Genomic DNA, 25,288 nt, shown 5'->3' with positions numbered 1-25,288 from the left:
AAGCCATCAGAAGAGTTTGAACAGTATTGGGAATGTCCTCCACAGTTGCTATTCATCAGACAATAATGGGGTGGGGGGAATCATATGGATACAGCAGCCAGGAGCAGAAATAATGGGTCGACATTCCAGCTACCCAGCTTTCATTAAATACAAAGAACTTTCTGATGGTAAGATCTGGTTTGATCTATTGAGCAATGGAACAGTCTACCAATGGAAGTTGTCCATCTCTGGAGGTGTAATGGTATGTGGGAAAGACCTTGGGAGACAGGGCAAAGGGACACTGCCTAGGGAATGGTCAGATAAGAGAGGGCTGAGCCCGCAGCTGCATAATGGCTGGAGAAAGAGGCTCAGAAGGGACCCTCCCTAGTTTCTCGGGCTGTAAAGGAGACAGCGTGAGATTTGTACTTTCAGACTTGCAAGATTCTCTCAGTGTAGCCTTACAATAAAATAGAATTAGCTCATCTGGTCGTGTTTCCTGTCTGGTCCACCTGGGAAGGCTGACCTCAGATGTAATGGGATGTGGGAAAGACCTTGGGAGACTGGACAAGAGATGCTGCCTAGGGAATGGTCAGATAAGAGAGGGCTTAGCCCGCAGCTGCATAATGGCTGGAGAAAGAGGCTCAGAAGGGACCCTCCCTGGTTTCTTGGGCTGTGAAGGACATGGGGGGGATTATACTTTCAGACTTGCCAGATTCTGTCAATATAGCTTTATAATAAAGTAGAATTAGCTCATCTGGTCGTGTTTCCTGTCTGGCCCACCTGGGAAGGCTGACATTAATCTTGCAAGTCTGAAAGCACAAATCTCCCGCGGCCTAGCCGCTTGCTTAAACCTGGGAGCAGAAAGGCTGTCTGTCGCTTTACCGTTCACATCGCAAAGCAAAATTCAAGAGTCTGGTAGCCTCTTTTCCCACTCACAACTTTTATTTAGAAGGCATCAGTTTTCGTGAGCTGCAGCTGAGCTCCCCAAATGCGTGGAGTAGCTAAACTGGTCGGATTTAAACTGGGCTGAGGCCAGGGAGGGGGAAAGGAAGAGAAGAGAGGTTGGTCACGCAGCTGCAGGTGAACTTCATTTCTCCTCCGCCACGTCCCAATTTATAAATCCTAGACACAATTTCCATGCACGTGATGAAGCTGGTTGGCACTCACGAAAGCTGACGCCTTTCCATAAAATTTTTGAGTTGGAAAAGCTGTTAGCTGACTCCTAATTTTTTGCTGCCATAGACAGACACGGCTCTCCTCCTTCATCGCAAAGCAGAAATCCATGCTAACTTCAAAACAGTTTCCAGTGAAGATTTTTCCCAACCCATTTTAACTTTGCCAGAAACTGCAAACCCCAGCATCTCCTGATCCTTTCTGTTGTCCTTTATTTCTCAACCTTATTCAGGTAATCCTTGGTTAACGACCACAATAGGGGCTGGAAAAATTGGCCATTAAGCGAGGCATCACGCAGCTGCACCCGATTTTACATCTTTTGCAGCACTCATTAAGTGAAACACGCAGTCGTTAAGTGAACCACGTGGTTCCCCATTGACTTTGCTATTCAGGAGCTGGGAAGGCTGAAAATGGGGATCATGTGACCCCGGGACACTGCAACCATTGTAAATACATGCCAACTGCCAAGTGCCCAAATTTTAATCTCATGACCATGGGGACGCTGTGATGGCCCTAAGTGTGAGGACTGGTCATAAGTAGCTCTTTCCCAGCACCGTCGTAACTCCAAACAGCCGCTAAACAAATGGTCGTTAAGCGAGGACTACCTGATAAAGACACACAAAGTAACCACACATCTTCAAGACAGCTGAGCAGGGGACCCAAAATCCTTTTATTTCAACAACAGCGGGCTCCACGTCTCCATCCACATCCTTCCGCATCGTTTTCTTCTGGCGTTTGGTCACCGATGCGGTCTTTCCGAAACGGTGCCCGAGTAACTTGGCACAGGGAGAGGGAGACGGTTGAGTATCTCTTTCCTTTTCCTTCTTTAGTTGAGCCCCCACCCCCACCCCACCCCACCCCCAGGACGTGCAAAGAAATCAAATGTTAATTTGCACTACACCGAAGCTGGGTGGCATGAAGATGCAGGACCCACATGGAACTCCCCCCCCCAAGCAGGAAGACTTCCTACCCCCAAAAGGCGTGGAAGTTAAGTTGAGCACTGCTTCCCAAAAATCAAGTCCACTTCTGCACGGCTGATGGGCCAGCTGGGGAAACCATGAAGGACTGAACAACGGGGTGGCCCAAGATATGGGGGAAGCTCTGCCTTTCCAGAGCAGAAGAATGAAGAATTCTTGTCCACTTAATATGGAGCTATTTGGGATCTGCCAGCAGTTTTGATGGGGGGGAGGCATGTTCCTGAGGTCCCAAGGGGCAGGAATGTAGCCTTGCAGCCAGTTCACACGACACGCTTCTAAACAAATGCACACAATACGCTTGGGGTGGTGGCCAGTGCAACCCGTTTGCTGGCTTCACGGCCCATAGCGAACGGTTGCGTGTCCAGAGAGATTCAGTCGGGCTCAGCGCTAAGCCACTAAAAGAAAAATTACACCGTTGTGTGAATGCAGCTCCTCGGCCACCACCGGCAGGGTGGGGCTCCTAGTGTGAATGCACGCCTTGGCATCTCGGCTTCCACCCTTGGGGTCTGGCACGAGTGATAAGTATTAAACCCCTCTTAGCCCTTATCTGGAAAATGATGGCTCCCTCTTCTGGGGAAGGAATAAATATTAAATTATCTTAAATCTCCCAATGTCCTAGAATGATGGGGAAGGTGTCTCTGGACTCTCAGTGACAACTCCCACCCAAAACTGACCCCTGAGCCCACCTGTGTATAAAACCCCATTAAAATGCTAACATTTTGCTGCAAGTAGTTCTGCCCAGCTCTGCCAATTATTAAAAAAAACCCTACATTGTCAAAACTCGGCAAAGTCAACCTGAATCCATGGGTCCAAGAGGATGCTGACCCCTGAAGTGGTAGGTGAGCCTTACTTCAGCTAGCAGATAGGAAGCAGAGAGACTACGGAGCATGTACAGGTAGTCCTCGTTCAGTGACTGCCTCGCACAGTGACCATTCACAGTTACAATGGTAATGAAGAAGTACCTTTGCGACCAGTCCTCGCATTTACAACCTTCACGGGTCAGTCAAGCAAAGGAAAGTGGAAGCAAGATCATAAAATTGTGATGTTTCACTTAGCGACTGCTTCCTCAGTCCCCATTGTGGTCGCTAAAGGAGGACTACCTCTATAGCTGCTCCTTGTCAGCCCTTCTCACTCCCTCCCTGCTCTGACTGGCATCCATGCATCAAAGTTCACAATGCTCATAATTCAACTGTTGGTCCCGAAGCCATAGGACAATCGCCCCCCCATTGCTTGTCCCTAGCAGCACCTGGTGTTCAGGATAGATTGCTCCCTGGCAGGGAGGTTCAACCTCTTCATCCTAATGCCTAACAGCTCTCCATGCACTTTGTCCTCTATGAACCCACATTACTAGGGAGAGAAGTGGGGCTGGCAGTGGGGACAAATTTTAATTTTTGATTCCTGCCTGTGCTGGGGGCACCAAGACATCAGCTATTAAAAATGTAATCTCTCCCACTCAAGCTTCAAGGTGTGTCCTCCCCACCTTGTGCGTCTGCAGGCCCAAGTGGGTCAGGTTCAAACCCTCCTTAGCGCACACTTAGCGCACACCGAGATGCCAAGGCATGTGTTCATCTTAGCATCCAACATCTGGCACAGAATCCAACTTTCCAAGCACCGGTTTCGTTCTCGTGACTGCAGCAGGGTGAGCTGTACAAAATAAAAAATGTAGAAGCTGTAAATGGTCAGGACTCCCAAGGGACAGGAATGAAAGATTCCCTCCCCATAATGTCCCATTAGGCTGAGCAACTAATCTTTCCTTCCCCAGCTAAAGGTCATTTCCTCTCTTTTTATGTTCCTGAGTACTTACGGGAAACTCTCACATTCTCTGGGATCTCCCCTTCCTTCCTTCCTTCCTTCCTTCCAAAATTCAGCAAATCTTGTATTAGAACACCAACTGGGATTTCCCTCCTTCCCTCCTTCCCTCCTTCCCTCCTTCCCTCCTTCCCTCCTTCCCTCCTTCCTTCCTTCCTTCCTTCCTTCCAAAATTCAGCAAATCTTGTATTAGAACACCAACTGGGATTTCCCTCCTTCCCTCCTTCCCTCCTTCCCTCCTTCCCTCCTTCCCTCCTTCCCTCCTTCCCTCCTTCCCTCCTTCCTTCCTTCCTCCCTCCCTCCAGCAAAGAGTTTGGCAAAAGAATAACCCCATATCTGAACACTGGCTTAATGGGCATCCCTCTCCCCAGAGATACTTCCTTTTCTGAGAAGAGTGTGATGTTAGCCAAAGAGCCTTAGAGCTGGGTTAATGGGTTTGATCCTGGCTCCGAGAAAGAAGCCAGAGACTTTTTGTACTGCATTTCTCCCAGGGAACTTCGTTTCCACTATCCCCCCCTCCCATTTCACAGTGGGGTTCCTAACCCCCTCCCTGCAAGGCTCGGCCTGTGCCCGTTGCGCTCACAGCCCTCCCCGCCGTGGACAATCAGCACGGGAAAGTACAACGCGTCCTGGTAGCATGGGGGGCTCTCCAGTGGCTCTGTCTCAATGCTGCTGCCCACGTGGCTTCCGCTCAGGCTGCGGAGGATCCCCCCACACCGCCGTGCCCCACTCAGCGAGAAGCGGCTGCAGCTGAACGGGAGGCGGGCGTAGAGGGCCCGGGTGCCCCGGGAAGGCAGGGAGTTGCTGCTGACAGTCCGGCGACAGCGTTGGCAGCTACGCAGGTACGCTGCGCCCGCCACTGTGGTGGAGTCCATTAACACGGCCTCGGAGTAGCTGGGCACCAGTTGCTGGTTGGAGCGGATGTGCCACTCCAGCTCGGTCATGTCCACAGTGTTGACGCGCGAGATTCGCCGCCCGTAGCCCCCTGTGGCGTCTAGGGGGCTGGGCCCGTCATCTGCCCCAAAGAGTTTCTCCACGTGGTAATGGACGTTGGCCGTACGGTATTCAGATAAGACCCTCAGCGGCCAAGAAAGCAGGAGGAAGGACGCCACCCAGAAGACGCACCGACGCGTGTACCAGGGTGGGCGCCCTGGGTCCGGGAAGACCAACATGTGCTCCTTGAAGTCCACATTCTTGAGGTGCATCCCTTCGCGGGCCTCCATGTAGTCATCCAACCCCTCGTTCTCCCCAAAGAACCGGGCCCTCTGAGTCAGGTAGGCCGCTTCGGCCTCCCCGGTGGCGAAGCTGAAGCACTTTGTGAAGCGGAGCTTGGTGACTGGGTAATCCGAGAGGCCCAGAAGCTCCTTGGAGACGTCTTTCACCCCGTGGCCCGAATAGTCGAACTCCGTCTCAGAGACATGGGTGTTGACCCGCTCGTGGTAAACCTGGGTGGTGGTATAAGCATCCCCGTTGCGATAGCGAGTGACTTGCCGCGTGCGGCGGATGTAGTGGTAGCTGACGGCCTTCCACCAGATGCAGGGCGTGGCCTGCTGCATGCGCTGGACCTTGTCGTAGACACTCGCCGTGTCCACGCGGTACTGCATCTGCCCCTTGGCGAACCGGTACCAGCACTCCACCAGGTAGACCACGTACAACATCCCCAAGAAGGCCAGGGGGATGTAGATGTACCCATTGGAGCACGGACTATCGTGGTACACCATAGACGTCCCCTGGTAGGAGCTGTCGTAATTCAGGCGGGTGACCGTCGAGAGGCGACACCAGGCCATGACGCCGAAGCAGCCGAACATCAGGAGGGTGAGGACAAGACATTTCCAGTGTGACTCGCGACACAGCGAGCTGCTGAGGGACTGCTTCAGAGGACGTTGCTGATGGCCGACCGAGGGACAGACAGGCAGAGAGAAGGGAGAAAAGGGTGACAGTGGGTTATGCAGGGCTGCCCCGTCTCACAGATTTGAGACCCACCAACCAGCAGCTTTAATTCCACACACGGATGCCCCTGCCGCTGTCTAACACAGCCACCGAGGGGACAAAAAATTGAGCACAGAACTAAGCCACTGAAACAGCACCAGCGCCTTCTGCCAAATTCCAGCATCACATCAGGTGGGGGCTGACTTAACAACCGGTTTGGTGTTGAACTGTCAGACACCCGCAATGGCTCTTTCAGGCAGATCGCACAGTTCAAATTTGGGGCGCTGAGTCCAGGCAGTAACGGGGCCAGTTTAGGGATGTAACCGGAAGCCCAACCAAACAAGGCCCCCATCCTGTTTTCAACAGAAGCCAAAATGCCGGACCAGGAAGGATACAGCTCTCTCGCCTGCTCCCCAGCATCCTGGTAGACTGCCTCTGTCTATGGAGGTCCCACTTCTCCACCAACATAACATATCTAGCAATAGGTCTAACAAACTTGGGCGAAAAGGTTAGGGAACACCTGTATTCAACTGTTCTTCTCTGGATGCCAGTGAGAGTCCAAGCAAACGCCAGCTATTTGAGCTGGGCCAACTTCACAGTGGATTGGGCCCTCCATGATGGGAGACAGCTAGGAGGGCAGGGCATCACTTTCCCAGCCACCCACTCCTGGCCATCCCACTCCTTTCATCTCCCCACAGACAGTTACAAAGGGTTTGGCAATGGGATTTTTGGGAAGCTGCCATAAGCAAATGGCTTTTAAGATGATGGGGTGGGGGGTGGGGTATTTTAAAAAAAGCTTCAGGGTTAAATTTCACACCCTCCTCCATTTGCCTTAATGCACTCCGGGAACCAGGCAAGACAGCCACATCCTAGGCAAAGATGCGGCACTCTATATTCATTTAACTCTCCCCACCCCCAAGCTTGACGGACCCGTTTCTTTCACCCCCCACCCCCCCACTCATTTGTCTATGGAAATCTAGGCTCAGGCCGGTGTTTCTCAACCTTGGCAACATTAAGGGATGGCTTAATGGGATGGCTGACTCCCATCCCAAAATGCCCCCTCCCCCTCGCCCCATCTTGTTCCTCAAAAGCTCCCGGGAGCTACTGAGCCAGGATGAACGGGACGGACGTCCTTTGCCCCAGAAGTCGGCTTTCCTTTTCCCCAACCCGGTGCCCGCCAGAAGTGCTCCCCTCATCCCCTGCCGCCAAGGCCAGCCAGCCAGGCTGGAGAAGGGCGCCTTGGGATGCCCATGTGGGGAGCGATGGTTCCCTGTTCCTAAGGAGGGGGTGGGGGTAAGAACTCAGCATCTGCTGTTCCTGCAGGGAAATGCAGCCTTTTAAAAATTCCACTTGCTAGACGCGGTGAAGAGGGGAGGGGGGAGGAAGCGAGGCAGTCCCGATCAGCGTCAGAATGATTTCCACCCCCCTTTCCACCCCCTCCGCCCCTTCCCCCCAACCCTTGCCGGCTTTGTTCCTCCGCCACCACCAAGCCCGCCCAGCACTCTGTCGCCGGGAGGGCTTGCCCGCTGCAACAGCATCCAAGCGGAGAGGCGAAGGACGCGGCCGGGCTGTGGTGCAATGCAGAACTTCGCGGGCGCCCCCCCCCCCGCCCCAAGCCGGTCGCAAAACGCGCCGCACGCGCGCCGCTTCCCTGCAGATCCCTCGCTCCCTCCCCAAAGCGCACCCCCTCCCTCCCTCTTTCCTCGCCTCCTCTTCCCCAACCCCGGGAATCCTGAGAAAAGCGGGGTGATTTTTACGCACCGCGGGCACCCCTTTGCAAGCCTCTCCAAGGGACAAACGTTTGCTATATGTATATCTATATTTTAAAGAAAAGTCTGGCGGGAGGGCGGGGGAGGATGCAAGGGTCCCGAAGGGGGTGGGGGCCCAGGAAGCAATCTTTTCCCCCCACCCCGCAAAAATCCAGGTTTATTTTTAAGCCCCGCGGAGCTATTAATAATGCATAACGGGGCACGTGTTCCCTGCAGCAAAATCGCTCCCTGCTGGCCCCCGCCGCACGCCCCGCCTCCCCCGTTAGAAAAGGGGGAGGGGGGAGACCGAAAACCAGAGGCCCGATCCCCGGGTTTCAAGCCCCGAACGCCGCCATCGCCCCCGCAACCCCGGATTTTCGAGGCGCGCCTTGGAGAGGGGGCCTGGTCTCCAACCGGTGCGCTCCGGGCGCAGTGCAAAAGCCTCCTCGCAGCCCTTCTTTCTTTCTTTCTTTCTTTCTTTCTTTCTTTCTTTCTTTCTTTCTTTCTTTCTTTCTTTCTTTCTTTCTCGTTCTCCCCGCCGCCCCCACCCCCAGGCGGGCTGGACTTACCTCTTCCCGCGGGGGCCCCCCCGCCGGGGTGAGCGTGGGCAGCTCCCCCGCGCCCGGCTGCTGCTGCCCCCCGTCTTCGGCCCCCACGCCAGGCATGGTTCAAGCGTGGCGCCGCCGAGCAGGCGGCCCGGCCGCATCTTAGGGGCGGGCGAGGGGCTGGGCGGCCCCGCGGCTCCAGGTGTGCCGCCCCCCGCAGTCCCCGCAGCGGGGCATGGAGGCGACCGCCGGCGCGCCCTGCCTGGCGCCCACCTGCCCGGACGGCGGCTCGCCTCTCCGCCCGTGCACTTTTGCGGCGGCCCCGCCCTCCGTCGCGGGGCTGGAAAGCCGCCCGCACAAAGCCGGCCGCCCCCGCCCCGGCCCGGCCCGGCCCGGCCGCCGCCGCCGCCGCCGCCGCTGGCGCTCCGTCCTCCCGCTTTGTCCCGCTAAGCTTCTCCGCGCTTTCCCGGCTCGCTCGCTCGCTTTCCCCCGGCCCTGCTGACTCGTCAGCCGGAGGAAGGCTGGTCCCCACGTGTCCCTCCCCTTCCCCTCTCCCTTGAAGGGAAGCCGCGCGTCTGCACGTGGGGATGCGAACCTGGGTCAACGCGGCTCTCCTTTCGGGCCCTCAGCCTGTTATTTCTAATGCCCCCAACTCAACCCGAAACGATGGTTCGAGGCTTGCAGGTCCTGCGGCCCAGCAGAAAGCCAGTTTGCGTTGAGACTCGGAGTGGTACCCAGAAGCTTTCGGTGAGTGCCTCTGCGTTGTGGGGAGCCAAACACTGACTGTCTTCTGTTCAAAGCGTTTCACGTCGTCTTCAGAGACTTGGGACAGGCAGGCCTTCAGCAGATATGTCCCCCCTGCCTGGTCTGTGATAGCCCCCCCGCCCCCAGTGTGAAACACCCAGACACAGCCTGGCCCTGCTAACCGAGATCTGACCCAAGTCTAGCAGAGCCACCTTTCCGACAGGTGGAACAAACCTGCAATGCTCCCGGCCCTGCAGGGAGCGGGCGGGCCAGCCGGATGCAGCCGTCTGGTTCCATTTCCCACAGTGCCCCTGAGAACATCAGGAGCATTGTGGATAATTAAAAATACCTGCTAGATTTGACCAGCTTGGTTGCCTGAAATAAGGGGGGCAAGATGGTTTAAAATAAAAGATGAAAGGACTCCCAGGGCACCAGTGGGTCTTGGATTGCCTTGATATAGTATTGTGCGACACACACACACCCAGGGTGAGTTCAATAGGCCAGTTTTCTCAGCCTCAGGAAAGTTGAGATGTGTGGACTTCAACTCCCAGAATTCCCCAGCATGCTAGCTGGGGAATTCTGGGAGTTGCAGCCCACACATCCTAACGTTCCTGAGGTTGAGAAAGACTGCAATGGGCAATCTAGGTGCATTCTGCAAACAAAACTGATGGAATATGGGTAGAAGTCGTACAGGTAATCCTCACTTAACAACCATTCATTTAGTGACAGTTCAGACTTACAACAGTGTTGGAAAAAAAGACTCACGACCAGTTCTCACACTTATGACAGTTGCAGCGTCCCCACAGTCACATGATCACAATTTGGGTGCTTGGCAACCAGTTCACATTTATGACCGTCGCAGCGTCCCATGGTCATGCAATCGCCATTTTCGACCTTCCCGGCTGGCTTCTGGCAAGCAAAATCAGTGGGGAACTACGTGATTCACTTGATGACCATGTGGTTGCTTAACACCCACAATGATTCGCTTAACAACCACCACAAAAAGGTCGTAAAATTGGGTCGGACTTGCTTAATGACCACTTCGCTTAGTGACTGAAATTCTGGTCCCAGTTGTGGTAGTTAAGTGAGGACTACTTGTACTGTTCTTCAGCTCAGGATCATCCCACGTGCTTTTACTACTGGAAAAAAATTCTGTCTGTGCCCATCTTCCATGCCAGGGATGCTTAAGCCAAAACCCCCATAGCCTTCCCCATAGAGGGGATTTCCCAGCCTCCCTCCCTCAAATGGTGGTGGTCTTCTTTTTTTAGACAAGAAAGAAACTGCATCTTTTTCATTTGCATTTGGCAGAATTGGTGGTTCTGACCTGGCTTATAAATTTGAGCAGGGTGTTCTCTGGAGGCCTCGGACTCGAGTTAATACCCAAGCAAGATTTTTCAGCTACAGGATAGCAGTGATCCACAATATCTTGGGTAGGATTTTTTTTTTAATACATTCAATCGCATCCAACTCTCAGAGACTGCCGGGACAAGTCCCTGCAGTTTTCTTGGCAAGATTTTTGGAAGTGGGTTGCCATTGCCTCCTTCCTAGGGCTGGGAGAGAGTGGCTGGCCCAAGGTCACCCGGCTGGCTTTGTGCCCAAGGCGGGACTCGAACTCACAGCCTCCCGGTTTCTAGCCCGGTGCCTTCACCATGACACCACACTGGCTCTCTGGATAGGCTCTTGATAGCAGCCAAATTCCTGCTGGGTGTGTAAGAATCACATCTCCAGCATTGCTCAATAGATGGCAACGTCGAGTTGCAAAATTGTCCTAAGTCTTGGATTAGGTTTGGAAATTAATGTGAATTTAAGAGGACTTAGTCCATGATAACAAAAAATCAGGAGTCTGGTAGCACCTTTTCTAACTAACAGATTTCACTTCAAGGCATTAAAATATGTTAGTTGAAAAGAGTTGACTCCGTTGGTATAAAGGCACGAACCTTTTATAGCACATCTTGGGTGTCTGGATGTCTTAGCAAAGAAAGTGTTTTATCTTTGCAACCTGCTATTATATAATTGAATAGTACCTGCTATTATATTGTATTATATTAATTATATAATATTACCTGCTACTTGTCATTCTATGTCTCCCCAGCCCTTAATTATAAGCAAAAGATCAATAAACTACTATTCCTACTTCGTGCATCCTAAACAGGTGTCTTTCAGTTCGGCCATTCTGTGCTGATTTGAAGCAAACAAGGATGGAAATGTTAGAGATCTGGGGGGACAGAATGGATGATACCGTTTTCAGCTGCAATAAATACTGGATTTATTTTCAAGAAATACCCCTGTGTAAAAACAAAACAAACCGCTTCCTTTCAGGTAGGAAGAGCAGAAAACAGGGCAGACTAGACCATGCCTTACACATTTGCAAAGATATTCCTTTTTAAAAAACGTGAAGCGTATTTTTTTTTTACAGTCCTGCAGTTCAAACCTCTACCGTTTTGTTCTATGAGAGCAACCCCGTTTGGGGTTGAAGCTCCCGAACGGACTGTCGTGAGATAGAAGAAGGCAATATTGATCAAGGTGGCTATTATATTATATTAATTATATTATATATTATATTATATTATATTATATATTATATTATATTAATTATATTATATTATATTATATTAATTATATTAATTATATTATATTATATTAATTATATTAATTATAATTATATTGTATTATATTATATTATATTAATTATATTATATTACATTATATTACATTAATTATATTACATTATATTATATTATATTAATTATATTATATTAATTATATTATATTAATTATATTACATTAATTATATTATATTATATTATATTATATTATATTATATTATATTATATTATATTATATTATATTATATTATATTATATTATATTATATTATATTATATTATATTATTATAGAATACTTTATTGGCCAAGTATGATTAGACGTATAAGGAATTTGACTTCAGTGAAAGAGCTGTCAATATATTTACATCACATCAAAAAATAAACAATAGTAAAGTAATAACGTTATTTACTAAAACCATGCAATCAAGAAAGAAAAAAAATTGAAGGAAAACAATACTACGGCTATTAACTAACACACACTCATATTTAAAGGGAGAATTAAGGGACAATTCTCACTCATTCTTAATTAGCATTTGATGTTGCACAAGAGCCAAAAAATGAAGTTGGTTTTCAACTTCCAGGTGAAGAATCCCCTTTTGGAAACACGTCAGACAAAAATAGCCCTGCAAAAAAAAAAAAAAAAGTAGGCCTGATCGTGGTTTCTGAAATCGGAGGCTCCCACGTTCTTTGTAACGTTGGGCTGGTCGTCTGAATAAGGCTTGGGGAACGGCGGCCCACTAGATGGCTTGTGGAACTACAACTCCCAGCACCCCTTGCGATCGGCCATGTTTCCCGGAGTTGCGGCTCAGCCAATCAGAACAAGGCTCCCCAGCAGGGCCAACTTACTGAGCAAAAAAACGCCTTGGCGTCCCGAAGCGGCCCTGCCCCATTTTCCCACCGGGTGACCTCCCAGATAGGTCGGATTACAACTCCCATCATCCCCCGCCCGCCTGGACCGAGGTCGGCAATCCTCCAAGCTCCCTGGGAAAACCCAGCCGCCCCTTCCTCCTGCGCGTGCGCCGATGGCTAGAACGCAAGCGGGCGACTCCGCCCCTTTGGAACGGCCGCGCGGGGGGGGGGGAAGAAATGGATACATTTGCTACCAATCAGCGCCCGGGGCCTGCGAAGTGACACAGCGGCAGCCAATGGGAGAGGGAGGCCGGCCGCGCCGGAGCCTTTGAGGACGTGGCTTCGAACCGCACGCTTCTCTTTGATCTCCTCGCAACTTTTTTTTTCTGAGTCGCCCGTTCTCTCCGGCGCGGGCCGAGCGGGCCGATCGAGGGGAGCGGGGCGGGCGCCCGGTTGCCGGCCAGCGCGGGGCGCCATGGCTTATCCCCCCGGCTATGGGGGGCCAGGTAGGGAAGGGACCGGGGGGGGCGGAGGAGGAGGAGGGGGCGCAGGCCGGGCCGCCTCCCCGAGTGCAGAGCGCGTGGGGGGGAGCGGGAGCGGGGTTGGGGGGCGCTTATCCCGGGTGGGGGTCCAGCATTAACACCCCCACCCCCTTCCCGCCTGTTGCTTTGGGAGAGCGACCGGGAGCCTCGGAAAGGAGGCCCTTCGCGCCGCGGGAGCAGTTCCAGGCAGAGCTCTGCTCCGGATCCACTGGATCTTTCCTTTCCCACAAAGGGATCGCCTCTCCGGGGCTGTGCGAACGGGGGGAGGGGGCTGTTCAGGAAGAGACCCCCAAATCCCGCTTGCAGGTTGGGGTAAGGGTAGGCGGCAGCTTCTCTTGCAGGGCATTTTGGATTTGTTTTACAGGTAGTCCTCACTTAATGACCATTTGGTGACAGTTTGGACTTACGATGGCTAAACCTGGCTTGTGACGGGTCCTCACACCTAGAACCGTTGCAGCGGTCACGAGATTGCCATTTTCAACCTTCCGGGCTGGCTTCTGGCAAGCAAAATCAAAGGGGAACTGCGTGATTTGCTTAATGCCTGTGGTGATTTGCTTAACAACCGCATAGTTCGCTTAATACCTGCAGTCATTCCCTTAATGACTGCTTCGCTTAGCAACCAAAATGCCAGTCAATTGTGGTCGTTAAGTGAGGACTACCTGTAGAAATGCACAAACCACGTTGTGTGCGTTCTTGTGTCCTTTCTCTGAAACCCAAGGGTGATTTGCATAACCCGTTGAGCTTACACTCTGGAGGGTGCTAAGTTTGAGGGGCTGCCGGGTTTAAGCAAGCTGCCCCCCATTGTTAGAATAAAATAAAAATAAAATAAAATGAACACGGCATTGATATCCAGTGTTACAACGCAGAGCTTAATTAAGGGTCTCTAAATTAAGCCCCGCTGTATAACAATTTATACCAATGTTTCTCTGCTACAGGGCATTCTGTACTGTATCGAGTGCGAATCCTTAGTTGTATCCTACTGGGTTATGCCTCTTGATGGCCGGTGGCTCCTACCTACTCCATCCTTGCAACTTATTTTTTCCCGCTTGCAGGTTCCAAGCACAGGGCCAGGATCCCTCCTGTGCCACAAGCCACAGATGCCCCCCAGCTCTTTGACGACACCAGCTCGGGCTACGGGCCACCCCAAGCAGGTTACGCCACTCCAGGGATCGACATGAGCTTCAACCAGATTTTTGCTGACCCGGTTGCTAACGTTGCCATGGCCTACGGCACCACCATTGCCTCCCAGGGAAAAGATATCGTCCATAAAGAGGTAAGGGAGGATAGTGGGAATCCTCTTTTTTAATTTTCTGAAGGAGCGGCATGACGATTACAGCCCTACAACCTTTACAATAGAGGTAGTCCTCGACGTACGACCACCATTGGGACTGGAACTTTCATCGCTAAGCAAGGTGGTTGTTTAGCGAGTCACATGGTCGTTAAGTGAACCTCATTGTGGTTAAGTGAATCTGGCTTCCCCCATTGACTTTGCTTGTCGGAAGCTGGCTGGGAAGGTCGCAAATGGCGATCCTGTGACCCCAGCACACGTGCCGGTTGCCAAGCTCCTGAATTTTGATCATGTAACCGCAGGAATGCTGCAATGGTCATAAGTGTGAGGACCGGTCACAAGCCACTTTTTTCAGCACCGTTGTTAACTTCGAACGGTCGCTAAACAAATGGTCGTAAGTTGAGGACTACCTGTGAAGGACAGGCCTTTATTTCAGAAAGCCGCCCTTTATTTATTTGTTTGTCCTTTATGTGGGTCACTTCACTTTGACTGTACAAGTGGCTCCACTTCCTGCCCAGTCTTTCTCGTTTGTGGGAAAAATAGTTGAATTGCCTTTTTCAAATAAATTGACATACCCTGCTTGATTTTAGGTGCTTTGATTCGACTGTGCCTTTTTGTAAAGTTTTTCTGGGCTTTGCTATTGAACTTCCCTTTGGAAAGCAAAGTTAGACCCCTCCATGGCGAAACCTTTCTATCCTTATGAACCTCTTTCAGATTTGCCCCTTTTTCCAGGTTGGTCCGTTATTTTTTTCCAGGAAAATATGGTCGCCGTGGGCAGGATAGAAAAAGCAAATCTGTTTGATCTCCAGCCGTGTCAAAATTCACAAGGGGGAGAGCAATGGCTAGCGGCCACCAGCCATCAAAGCCCATTTGCCCGTCTCCTTAAGAGGATGAAACGCCCCCTGGCAAATAATCTTGAAGCCTTGCTCCGACCGGATACTGGAAAAATGAAATCCCAGGCTGTTTCTGCAAGAGGATAATGGGAACTGGGATCCATCATACCTCCAGGGCACCCCGTGCGAGATATAAACCTCGTAATTCTGCCCCTTCTAGCTTGTGGCCCGTTTAGATGTGACGGGCTTGAGCACCCAGGATTCTAACCAGCATGATCTTTGTTTCCTCCCAGATTCACAGATTTGTTTCTATCAACAAACTTAAATACTTCTTTGCGGTGGACACCAGCTACGTGATGAAGAAGTTAGCCCTGTTACTGTTTCCTTATGTGCATCAGGTAAAGGAACGGCGGGGGTATTTGGTAGTAGTAATCTTGGTTTGAATCTGGGCTAAGCGTGGTCTTCTCTTTGAAGACATTGCCTGCGCCTTTTGTAAAGTAACAAACCTGCAGGAGGCACGCAAGGAGTTAAAGTGACCTGCGTTCGTTGGGGACTCCGAGCCCTATCAGCTTCAACCAGCAGATATTTTATTTATTCACTTAGCTCGGTTAACCCGGGGAACTCATTGTCACTGGAAAAAAATCAGGAAAGCAAGCGCATTGAGGAATCTGCTCGGAGCTGGTCGAATGTCCGAAGAAAGTTTCCTTTTAGGGCAGATGCTGAGGCTCGCTCTGCAGCTGAAAAGTTAAACTTAAATCCTTAAGTTTGGCAAAAGTAAAGGCTACAAGCCGTGGATACAGTTTTTGGAGCTGACGGGAGGTGCTTTAGAGCATCATTTCCAAGCGGGACTTGGGTGGGAGAAGCCGCTGGTTGGTATGTCTGTATAAATTATTAAATTTTTTTGCAGAATTGGGAAGTCCGCTACCACCGCGACATTCCCCTGACTCCCCGCCAGGACATCAACGCACCCGATCTCTATATTCCCAGTGAGTCATTTTTATTTTATTTTTTTGAAGAGTGTTTTCAGGGCCAAATCCCCAGCTTGTGAGCCCAAACTTAAACTCTGAATGATAGCTAGGAATATTTTCCTCTCTGGCCTGCTTCCAGTCTGTTCCAGGTAGTCAGATATTCTACCAAACACTCAGTGGTTGCATTCACACAACACCCAGCACTCAGTCGATGAAAGATCTGGCAGTATATTATGCAAAGCTTGTTGACTTCTAATGTGTGCATGTTGTGTGAATCTAGCCCATTTCATTGGGTCAGGCTTCAGTGAAACCAGAATATAGTTGAGTGAGAATCACTTTTTGGCGGTTTTGCTATGTTACGTTATCCGCTTAACAACGTGCCATTTTATATTTCATTATTATTGTGGATTTTATTATTTATTAGATTTTTATTACTAGATTTATGTATTATATATTTAAATGTGGTGGCTTTTGTTTTTGGACTCTCTGCTTTATTGTTTGTGTTTTTATGCTGAGTGCTGCATTGTTTGAATCTGGTGGCCTGCCCAATCCCAAAAATAAATACATAGAATTGATTAAATCTGGTGGCTGAGTGGCATTCACCTGCCAAAAGATAGATTGCTAGTTCAGGATTTCTGGGAGGAAAATGGTTTTTGTTTTTTTAACCTCAACTCTTGTCATTTGATGGGACAAAAAGGGTATTTCATGGCACCATCCAGTGACTGATTGAATTTTTTTTTTTTATTACCAAAAGTGTCTGGGCACCCAGGCTGATAGAAAGAACAAGCTTCTGGTGGATACTTTAAAAAAAATCACAACATCGCAGCACTTCTGCATATATGAAAAAAAATTAAACTACAAAATGGGCTTTTTTAAAAAAAAAGGATTTTTTTTTAATTTATTTGATTTCTATAGCCGCCCATCTCAGCAAGTGACTTTTTATTTTATTTTCTATCCCACTTTTATTATTTTTATAAATAACTCAAGGCGGTGAACATACCTAATACTCCTTCCTCCTCCTATTTTCTGCACAACAACCCTGTGAAGTGGGCTGGGCTGAGAGAGAGGGACTGGCCCAAAGTCACCCAGCTGGTGACTGCCTAAGGCGGGACTCGAACTCACAGCCTCCTGGATTCTAGCCCGTTGCCTTAAGCACTAGACCAAACTGGCTGTTTTTCTCCTTCACAGGTATGGCCTTCATTACTTATATTTTGCTTGCTGGCATGGCACTTGGGATACAGAAAAGGTGAGTGGGGGCTCCTTCCCCTTCCCCAATTCTACATCTTACAGAAAATGATTGAGATTAGGGGTGAAATTGGCTGTAAATGGTTACGTGGGGGGACATGATGCCCAGCATTATGTAAAATTTGGCAGTCAGCAGATTACACAGGTAGTCCTTGCTTAACAACCACAATTTTGGTTGCTAAGCAAAGCGGTCATTAAGCAAATCTGACCTGATTTTACACCCTTTTTTGCGGTGGTTGTTAAGCAAATCGCTGCAGGCGTTAAGCGAATCATGTGGTCCCCCATTGATTTTGCTTGCCAGAAGCTGGCCGGGAAGGTTGATAATTGTGATCATGTGATCACAGGATGCTGCGAAAGTCATAAATGCAAACTGGTCGCCAAGTGCCCAAATTGTGATCACGTGATTGTGGGGAATAAGCGTGAAGACAGGTTGCAAGTCGGTTTTTTAGCACCGTCTTAAGTCCGAACCATCACTAAACGAATGGTCATTAAACGAGGACTACTTCTATTTTATATTAGTTTGCATTAGTTTTTATCTCCTTTTTAAAAAGTTTTATGTATAAATATATACATTGAAAAATTGTTCAGGCTTCGCCTTATCTGCCTGCACCATTTGCCTCCTGCCCAGGTTTTCTCCTGAGGTGCTTGGGATGTGCGCCAGCACAGCCTTCGTATGGATGGTGATTGAAGTCCTTGCCCTTCTTCTGGGTCTGTATCTTGTTACAGTCCAAAGCGATCTGGGCACATTCGACCTTCTGGCTTACTGTGGCTATAAATATGTTGGGTGAGTTTGCAAGAGCCTCGGCATTACTGAATTAGACTACATTTCCCAGCAGCCCCAACCAATGACGAGGGAGGCTGGGAGAGAGGCAGCGAGAGAGGCAGCAAATCCTTGATTTAACAGACTAATTAGCAGAGAGGGTGTTTGACTCCCCAAAGTCCATTAATCCCGAAGTTTCTATTTGCAAAAGGATGCTGTCATGCAAAGAACTTAAATGGCCTTTGTTGCATTTTGACGTGGACGTAAATACAGCAGAAATTAGCATAAATTGAAGCACCAGGCCTGGACCGCTATTGATGCAGTGGACTTGTCTGTTATTTCAGAGGGATGTCCAGATCCATTTTCTCTGTTGCATCAGAAGTCTGCTAAAGGAAGTTCCATTGCTGTAATTCAGCAACATTGGGAGGGCTGCTGGGTGTAAACCTTAAATCCCTGTCCAATTTGGAATGATGTGCTTGGACAGGCTTTTTGCCAGTCAAGAAAAACATCCTGTGCCTTGTTCTCTCTATCCAGGATGATCCTCACTGTGGTTGGTGGCTTGATTTTTGGGATCAACGGCTACTACGCCGCACTGGCGTGGGCCTCCTGTTCTCTTATGTATTTCATGGTGAGTACTACAGAGAGCCAGCTTGGTGTGGTCGTTAACTGGGAGGCCGTGAGTTCGAGTCCTGCCTTAGGCCCAAAGCCAGCTGGGTGACCCTGGGCCAGCCACTCTCTCTCAGCCCTAGGAAGGAGGCAATGGCAAACCACTTTTGAAAAACCTTGCCAAGAAAACTGCAGGGACTTGTCCAGGCAGTCTCCGAGAATCAGACACCATTGAACAGATTAAAAACAACAACCCTGCAGTGTTTGGGGAGGTGCAAATTTGCCTGCTTGGGCTCTTGAATTCCCAGGATTCCCTGGGGCAGAAAGGTCTGGAAAAACACACCATGTTTCCTAGGTCTGTGCTAGGGACCACAGATTCAACTTAGAGCTTCCCTCCTCTACATCCAACATCCATGTTGCTGAGAGTTACAGGACCTGAAATCTGGCCGACTTAAAATACTTCAAGCTGTAGAACAGATTTTTACTTTTCTTTCCCCCCATTCCCTGGAGCAGTGTTTCTCAACCTTGGCAACTTTCGGATGTGTGGACTTCAACTCCCAGAATTCCCTGGCCAGCCTTGAATTCTGGGAGTTGAAGTCCACACATCCGAAAGTTGCCAAGGTTGAGAAACACTGCCCTGGAGCGTCAAGAACACCCATCATAGACAAAGAAGGGGCCTAGCTTCCTTTTCTCATTTCTTACCCTGGACCCAAAGGTTCAGCTTAATGCTGGCCAAGTCCCCACCTTGGTCCTCTTTGATGTTTTCTAACCTCGTTTTCAAAGCATCAGCATCTCGGGCGGGGAATCCCAGCAGCCAATGATGGGCTGTTCGTTTGATGGCCCCCTTTGGTCACCTTCCTCCCCTGTTGCATTGAAAGTGTTTTTTGTTCTAATTCACAAATATTGGAGGCGGGGGGGAACCTGCAAGTCCTCAAGTGGGGGCTGAGCCCCATATATCCCATCCCTGTGGGGCTCAGGCCAGCTGGGTGTGATGGAAATGGGAGCTCAGCATTAAGGGAGGGCTGTTGTGTGTGTTGGGGTGGGGGGTTCAGCCAAGAAGCGAGCAGCCCACCTAAATTGGTTTTATTGTGAACCGCTCAGGGTCCCTCCTTGTGGGGGAGATGGGCGGTGATAAAAAATATGACACTAATAAAAAATAAATGTGCTTCTGACGCATCCTCCTCTTTTCGGCCTGCGCAGGTTCGTTCCTTACGGATGAAGATCCTCACCTCAGTTGTGCAAGAGGGGCTGAGCCGGATGAGCGGGCGGGCCCAGATGTACATCACCCTGGGCGCCGCGGCCTTCCAGCCCTTAATTTTATACTGGTTGACGGCCCAGTTGGTACATTAAGCGGGGCAGGAGGAGGCAAGACCCAGCAGAGACTGTGGGGCGCGCCCTCCTTTTTCGGTTCACCCCAAATTTCACCAACCCTCGCTCTGTCTCTTCTCCCCCCCTCTAATAACTAGAGCATGGAGGACAAGCAGGGTTCAATCCCCTTGAAGAATGAAGCTAAAGGCAGCGGGCCATTCGCACCCGCATCTTCCATCCGGGAGCGGAGGGGAGAGGCCAGCTGTCCAAGTTGACGTTTGTCCACCACTCCAAATTCTATGCCCCCTTTTTTAAAAAAGGGGGTAAACCAGGGGCCGCGGTTCTTCCAGCTTCTTTTACTTGTAGAGACAGTTCTACTGTGCAGAATAAGAGATCCTCTGGGTTGGGCGGGGTTTGATAATTTCTAGAGCAAAAATGGCTTTTTTCTTCCTCCTCCCTCCGCTGGCAGTCTTCCTCTCCTGGGTCAGCAGGATCTTGCGTCTAGAACAAATCTAGGTTTGTTGGGAGTAGTAATTCTTCACAGCCCATTATGCTGCATCGTCGACGTCTGGTAGACCCTCCCCACCCTCACACCCAGCGCTGTTCCAGCGGGACAGCCCAAGTTGGCAAGGATGGGTAGATAGAGAAGGGAAAAAAAAGATCTTTTAAAATCTGAAGTGTTGAGTTTGGCTCTACCCTCCCGTAGGGGGGAGGAGGAACAGAATCCGTTTTCGATTTTCTACTGTCGGTTCGTTCGTGGATTTTTTTCTTCTTCTTGCAAGCATGATAAAACTTGATAAAACTCTGCGGTGGCCAGAAGAAAGTTCTTGAACGTGCGTCTGTGTGTTGTGTTGTTTTTAAGAAGTCACCTGGGCATCTGCAGAATTTTTCCCACCATTCCCAAGCAGGATCCCTGTTTTCCCAAGCTGATAGCCAGGAGGGGCGCTTTGTCTGAGCAAAGATAAAGGAAATCTCCAGAGCGCCTCTTGGGGTGATCTAGCCCTTCCAGGCCAACATCTGGCTGTTTCAAAAGGAAAGTTAAATAGTCCTTCAAATGTTTGAGCAGCACAGCTCTCATCAGCTCCTTCCACGGCTAGGGCTGATGGGAACTGGAGTCCAAAAGAGGTGGACAGATGCTCTCCAAATCCATTGCTTACAGGTAGTCCTCACTTAACAACCATTTTTGTAAATGTTTCGGACTTACGACGGTGCTGAAAAAACGACTTACGACCATTCCTCACATTTATGACTGTCACAGTGTCCCCGTGGTTATGTGATCACAATTTGGGCATTTGGCAACCGATTCATATGACCATCGCGGCGTCCTGTGATCACACGATGGCCATTTTTGATCTTTCTGGCCGGCTTCCAGCAAGCAAAATCAACACAGAACCACATGATTCACTTAACAACCACATGGTTCACTTAATGCCCACAGTGATTTGCTTAACGACCGCAGCAAAAAAGGTCTTAAAATTGGGTGGGATTCAATTAATGACTGCTTTGCTTAGCAACCAAATTTCTCGTCCCAATTGCGGTTAAGCAAGGACTACCTTTATTGGCTGCATAGGGCAGCAGCCAATATAGGGGAAAAACCTGGTTGAATTTCGGGGTTGAGACTTCGCTGTGTCTTTATTATTTTTTTAAAGACTTTTCTTCGCTGTTCTTCACTGCAAAACCACCTTACCAACCCACAGGGGTACCTCCCGTTTTCGGGGAAAATAGATATGTAGAGCTCGGGTGCCACCTGGCCAGCCCCAGAGGGAAGGAGGAGATTGAAAAAAGAAAAATAAGATTTCTTTTTTCTCAAGCTAGGTGGCAACATCAGCAGGCATTTTAATGAACATCTGCAAAAACAGAGGAGACGTATCCTGGCGTAAGGCAAGGCAAAGAAAAACCTTGTGTATCTTTTAACTGGATTCGGGAAATAGCATTTCTCGGCAGGTGCACCCCCAATTTTCAAAAGTCATCCTTTTTTTTCTCTTTCCGTTCCAGATAATCTTAACATCCTGCCCTTTGGAGCAAAGTCAGCCTTCCCAGCCGTGTGGCTCCAAAGTAGCTGGAGATGGCAAATTCAGAGGAATCTCCCTCAAGGGGTGGTGGTGGTGTTCCAGCGTGTTCATCCCGGCCCCTCTTGATTGCTTCAATTGCAAAAGGAAGATGTGCTTTATTCCTTTTAAAGGAGCACCTTTGGGTCTCAATCCCGTTCTTGGTGGCTGTAGATCAGGTCTGAAATACCCTTCGCTCAAAGAATATCCAGCTTACGGCCACTTTTGTAGTGGCTTGATTGCTGGGAAAGAGAAATGATCCGCCTTTTTCTATGGACGGGGTGTGTGTGCCCCCTGGATGCTGATTTGCGGGTGCTCACAGCACTAGCAATCCATTACTGTGGTTGGCTGACCTTGTTTTCTCACTTGCTACATGCTCAAGTCTGAACTGAGCAGGCAGCTGGTTAAAACGTGGCTGGGTTCACACACCACACTTGCGCAGTTAAAACTTGGCAAGTGCATTCGCACAAGGTGGGAGCTAGTAAAGGCCAGCACCCCTTTCCTCCCCAAAATAAAGCGTAACTGATATTGAACAGGCTGTGCAAGGCCAAACCTTGATGGTTTATTGTGCTAACCCAGAAAATGGCTTAAATCAGCAAATGGGTTAAGCACATTCCATGAACACAGTTCGCAAGTTAAGCTTCACCACCCTCCTCCTCTTCAAACCGGCTCATTGCAAGGTTTAAGCGTGTCCGTAACTGGAATGAAGCTTTTTGCAAAATTGTCGTTTTCAGAGCATTGGTATTCCCCCGTTCCCTGTTTTTCCCCCCTGCACACTAGAAAACACAGGTATTATAACCTGATTTGAACTGGGACTCCCCCGGCCCTGCAACTCCCTTTTCAGAGATTTGAATGTGTGAAATGGGCTGTAAACAGAGATTAATTGTACCTACCTGGTTTCCAACTCGAGCCCTTTTCATATTGCAGTTTTGAGTACGGCAGCCTCATTTTTCACTCAGGAAAGTACATTTAAATATTTGCAAGCCTGCATGTTTTGTCTTTCTTTTTCCAAGGGCAGCATTTTAAAGATGCAGGATGAGGATTTATCCCCGATCGGCTACGCTGGGTAGGGCTAGCCTCATTTCAAATCGTTCTGCAAGCAGGAGGCTTTGGCCTCGGAAAACAGCAGCCAGCTTTGGGGGAAGGGGATGATGGGAAAGGGTGTACAGAAACGCCCCACTCGCTGCTTGTCTGTTTCTGGCTGTTCTTCGGCCTCCAGATGATGCCTCGCAAATGCAATGTTTTTGGAAAAGGCGGTGCACTTTTGCCTTAGATGCACCTTTCTGCTTCAAACTCCCTTGCATCTTTTGCATCAGGAGCATCAGCTGTCCGAGGCGGAAATCCAGGCGCATTAAAATAATTTTCATTCTTATGGTGGCTGTTCCTCAGGTGAAGGGCACGTGCCCAGTGCCGAGCTCAGCTTCCCCTGGCAGCCACAGTGTGTTTGGGGTGTCACTGACACAGGGCCGAGAGGAGGACGTGACTCGGGGTGCAAAGGCTGAACAAACATGCAAGACAGGAAAAAACAAAGGAAACGGGAAACTAGCGAAGAACTAGCTATGTTTAGGCCTGGGAACAGAAGGGTGTGTGTGTGAAGATGGTTGCAAGGCAGCGTTGACAGCTTTTCAAAGCGCATCATGGCAGGGAGAGACAGAACTGCGGGGGCGGCTGGTTGCCGGCAACGCCGTCTGTGTGCCTTCTGTCTCTGGTGCAGACACGGCTCTTCCCGCGTGTGCGCATGGACCACTTTTCGCCCACATGCACCTTCCTCCCAGTCTGCAGCGGCTGATCCCTTCTGCTCTGACACGGGAGGGAAAAAGAAAAAAAAAAAACCACCAGCAACTCACCAGGTTGGGGGACAGGCCCACTTGGCACATCCCTCTTCACCTCCAAGGTGCATTTCCTCCTCCCTCCCCGGACTGTAAGCACAATTATTGTTTCCGAACCCTGAGAATTGCCTGGCAACTAAATTTGCGCCTTTGTTCCTCTGAAAGGTTCTCCTAGTGGGATGATTGTGGCTTGAAAGGCGTTTCTCTGCTGTGTTCACGCTGGCTTACTGGGTGGAAAGAGGAGAAGGAAGCACAAAGCAAGTGGATGATGCTTGACACCATCCGCAGGCCTTCGGAACAAAAAAATGGGGGTGCGGGGCTTGGGAACCAAAGGACGGGCGCTCGCGGTAGCAAGTGGAGCTGTGCGGCCAAAAGCGAGTTGTGAATGGGGCCGCGAGGGTGCCCCATCGCTGCAAACTTTTGGGGTGGCTGTTAGAGGCTGGGGGGGAAAAAATCAATTATGCCACAGTTGCACCAGAACCCCTCCAGGTGAGCCCCCATCTCCATGTTCTCTCCATTCACACAAGACGGTGGGACGCAGGGCCACAGTCAAATCATAGTTTTATTTTCAAAGGGACTTTTTATACAGCGGCCCCCCAGGAGGGGTAGAAATGGGGCCCAGCGGTCTTCCCCCCCCACCCCATCCAGAATTTCAGTTCCTGCCTGCTCCGTTTGAGTTTTTTCCAACCGGCCACCCTGTGGTAAGCTCGGGGCTTCGCCCGACAAGGTGCCACACAGGCAGAAGTGGGAGGGATGGAAAAGAACAGCGGATGGTCAGCTGGCATGGCGATGGATTGAAAAATAAATACATATAATGAATAAAAATAAGGTGGGCAACCTCCTTGCTGATTCGTGCTCTTTTGGCTTAAGAGGCCCTGCAGGGCACAGCGTTAAGCCATGCTACTTGGCACTACGATGGTTGAAATTCAAATGGATATTAAAAACATGGGGCAAACCTGGCTGTTTTCATTTCCTGGGGAAGATGGGGACTTCAATTTGGACCTTGAGATTCAAGGCTTCGTTCCTGAGGGGGGTTCCCTTGTTTCCCATCATCACCCTGGTGGGATCACCTTCCAAATAGACGTCAGATTAGCCCAAATGGGTTAGCTGTCTTGCTAGGTGGGCAAATGCAGCATTGAAGCCTCTTGGGGGCTGGCTGACAAAAGAGCAGTCGCAAAACCAGCCATTTTTCCACCTTCATCCTTCCTCCATTTGCTTCCAAGCTGAACTTCCGTTTTTTCTTTTCTGAGAACACCGATGGCCCAAGCCATGCGGGGCAGCTGGCTTTGCCCTGAATTTTAGATTTTTAATGGAAAAAATCTGAAGAGCAGAGGAAAGTCACCAAGATCAGTGGCTGTGGGCACAAATGCTAAATTGGATCATTCCTCTGCTCCACTGCCATTGGGAATGAGGACCTATTTTAAACAGGTAGAATATTGGCGGTGCACGCTCCTGAAAGGCTAAACCACAGGAATAGATAAATAAATAGAAAGGCTAAACCA

The 25,288-nt window shown here is 49.9% G+C and overlaps 3 protein-coding genes across 3 annotated transcripts in view; 1 reads left to right on the top strand and 2 right to left on the bottom strand.

The window, feature by feature from the left end:
• Positions 1–25,288, bottom strand: part of TTC9C (tetratricopeptide repeat domain 9C) — a 395,268-nt gene that overhangs the window by 360,440 nt on the left and 9,540 nt on the right. The window lies entirely within an intron of this gene.
• TMEM151A (transmembrane protein 151A) lies at positions 4,224–9,234 on the bottom strand. The gene is made up of 3 exons (XM_063316893.1): positions 9,087–9,234; positions 8,185–8,715; positions 4,224–5,892 (listed from the first exon to the last, which is right to left on the bottom strand). Exons 1-3 carry the CDS (start codon positions 9,232–9,234, stop codon positions 4,463–4,465), a joined length of 2,109 nt encoding a protein of 702 aa, XP_063172963.1. The 3' UTR covers positions 4,224–4,462.
• YIF1A (Yip1 interacting factor homolog A, membrane trafficking protein) lies at positions 12,739–20,715 on the top strand. The gene is made up of 8 exons (XM_063316819.1): positions 12,739–12,865; positions 13,954–14,174; positions 15,316–15,420; positions 15,930–16,008; positions 17,179–17,236; positions 17,864–18,019; positions 18,530–18,623; positions 19,802–20,715. Exons 1-8 carry the CDS (start codon positions 12,835–12,837, stop codon positions 19,949–19,951), a joined length of 894 nt encoding a protein of 297 aa, XP_063172889.1. The 5' UTR covers positions 12,739–12,834; the 3' UTR covers positions 19,952–20,715.

Source organism: Candoia aspera, chromosome 17 (genome assembly GCF_035149785.1).
Source record: "Candoia aspera isolate rCanAsp1 chromosome 17, rCanAsp1.hap2, whole genome shotgun sequence".
Classification (NCBI taxonomy): Eukaryota; Metazoa; Chordata; class Lepidosauria; order Squamata; family Boidae; genus Candoia; species Candoia aspera.
This window is presented reverse-complemented; position numbering and strand designations above follow the sequence as displayed.

Excerpts from the sequence above, each read along its gene's own strand:
- TMEM151A (XM_063316893.1), bottom strand. The coding sequence starts at position 9,234 with ATGCTCCTGATGTTCTCAGGGGCACTGTGGGAAATGGAACCAGACGGC. Across the intron at positions 8,716-9,086 it reads TAGACTTGGGTCAGATCTCG|GGAGAGGGGAAGGGGAGGGA; the intron begins GTTAGCAGGGCC and ends CTTCCCTTCAAG. Across the intron at positions 5,893-8,184 it reads GGGGGCCCCCGCGGGAAGAG|CCCTGCATAACCCACTGTCA; the intron begins GTAAGTCCAGCC and ends GAGACGGGGCAG.
- YIF1A (XM_063316819.1), top strand. The coding sequence starts at position 12,835 with ATGGCTTATCCCCCCGGCTATGGGGGGCCAG. Across the intron at positions 12,866-13,953 it reads CCCCGGCTATGGGGGGCCAG|GTTCCAAGCACAGGGCCAGG; the intron begins GTAGGGAAGGGA and ends TCCCGCTTGCAG. Across the intron at positions 15,421-15,929 it reads TGTTTCCTTATGTGCATCAG|AATTGGGAAGTCCGCTACCA; the intron begins GTAAAGGAACGG and ends ATTTTTTTGCAG.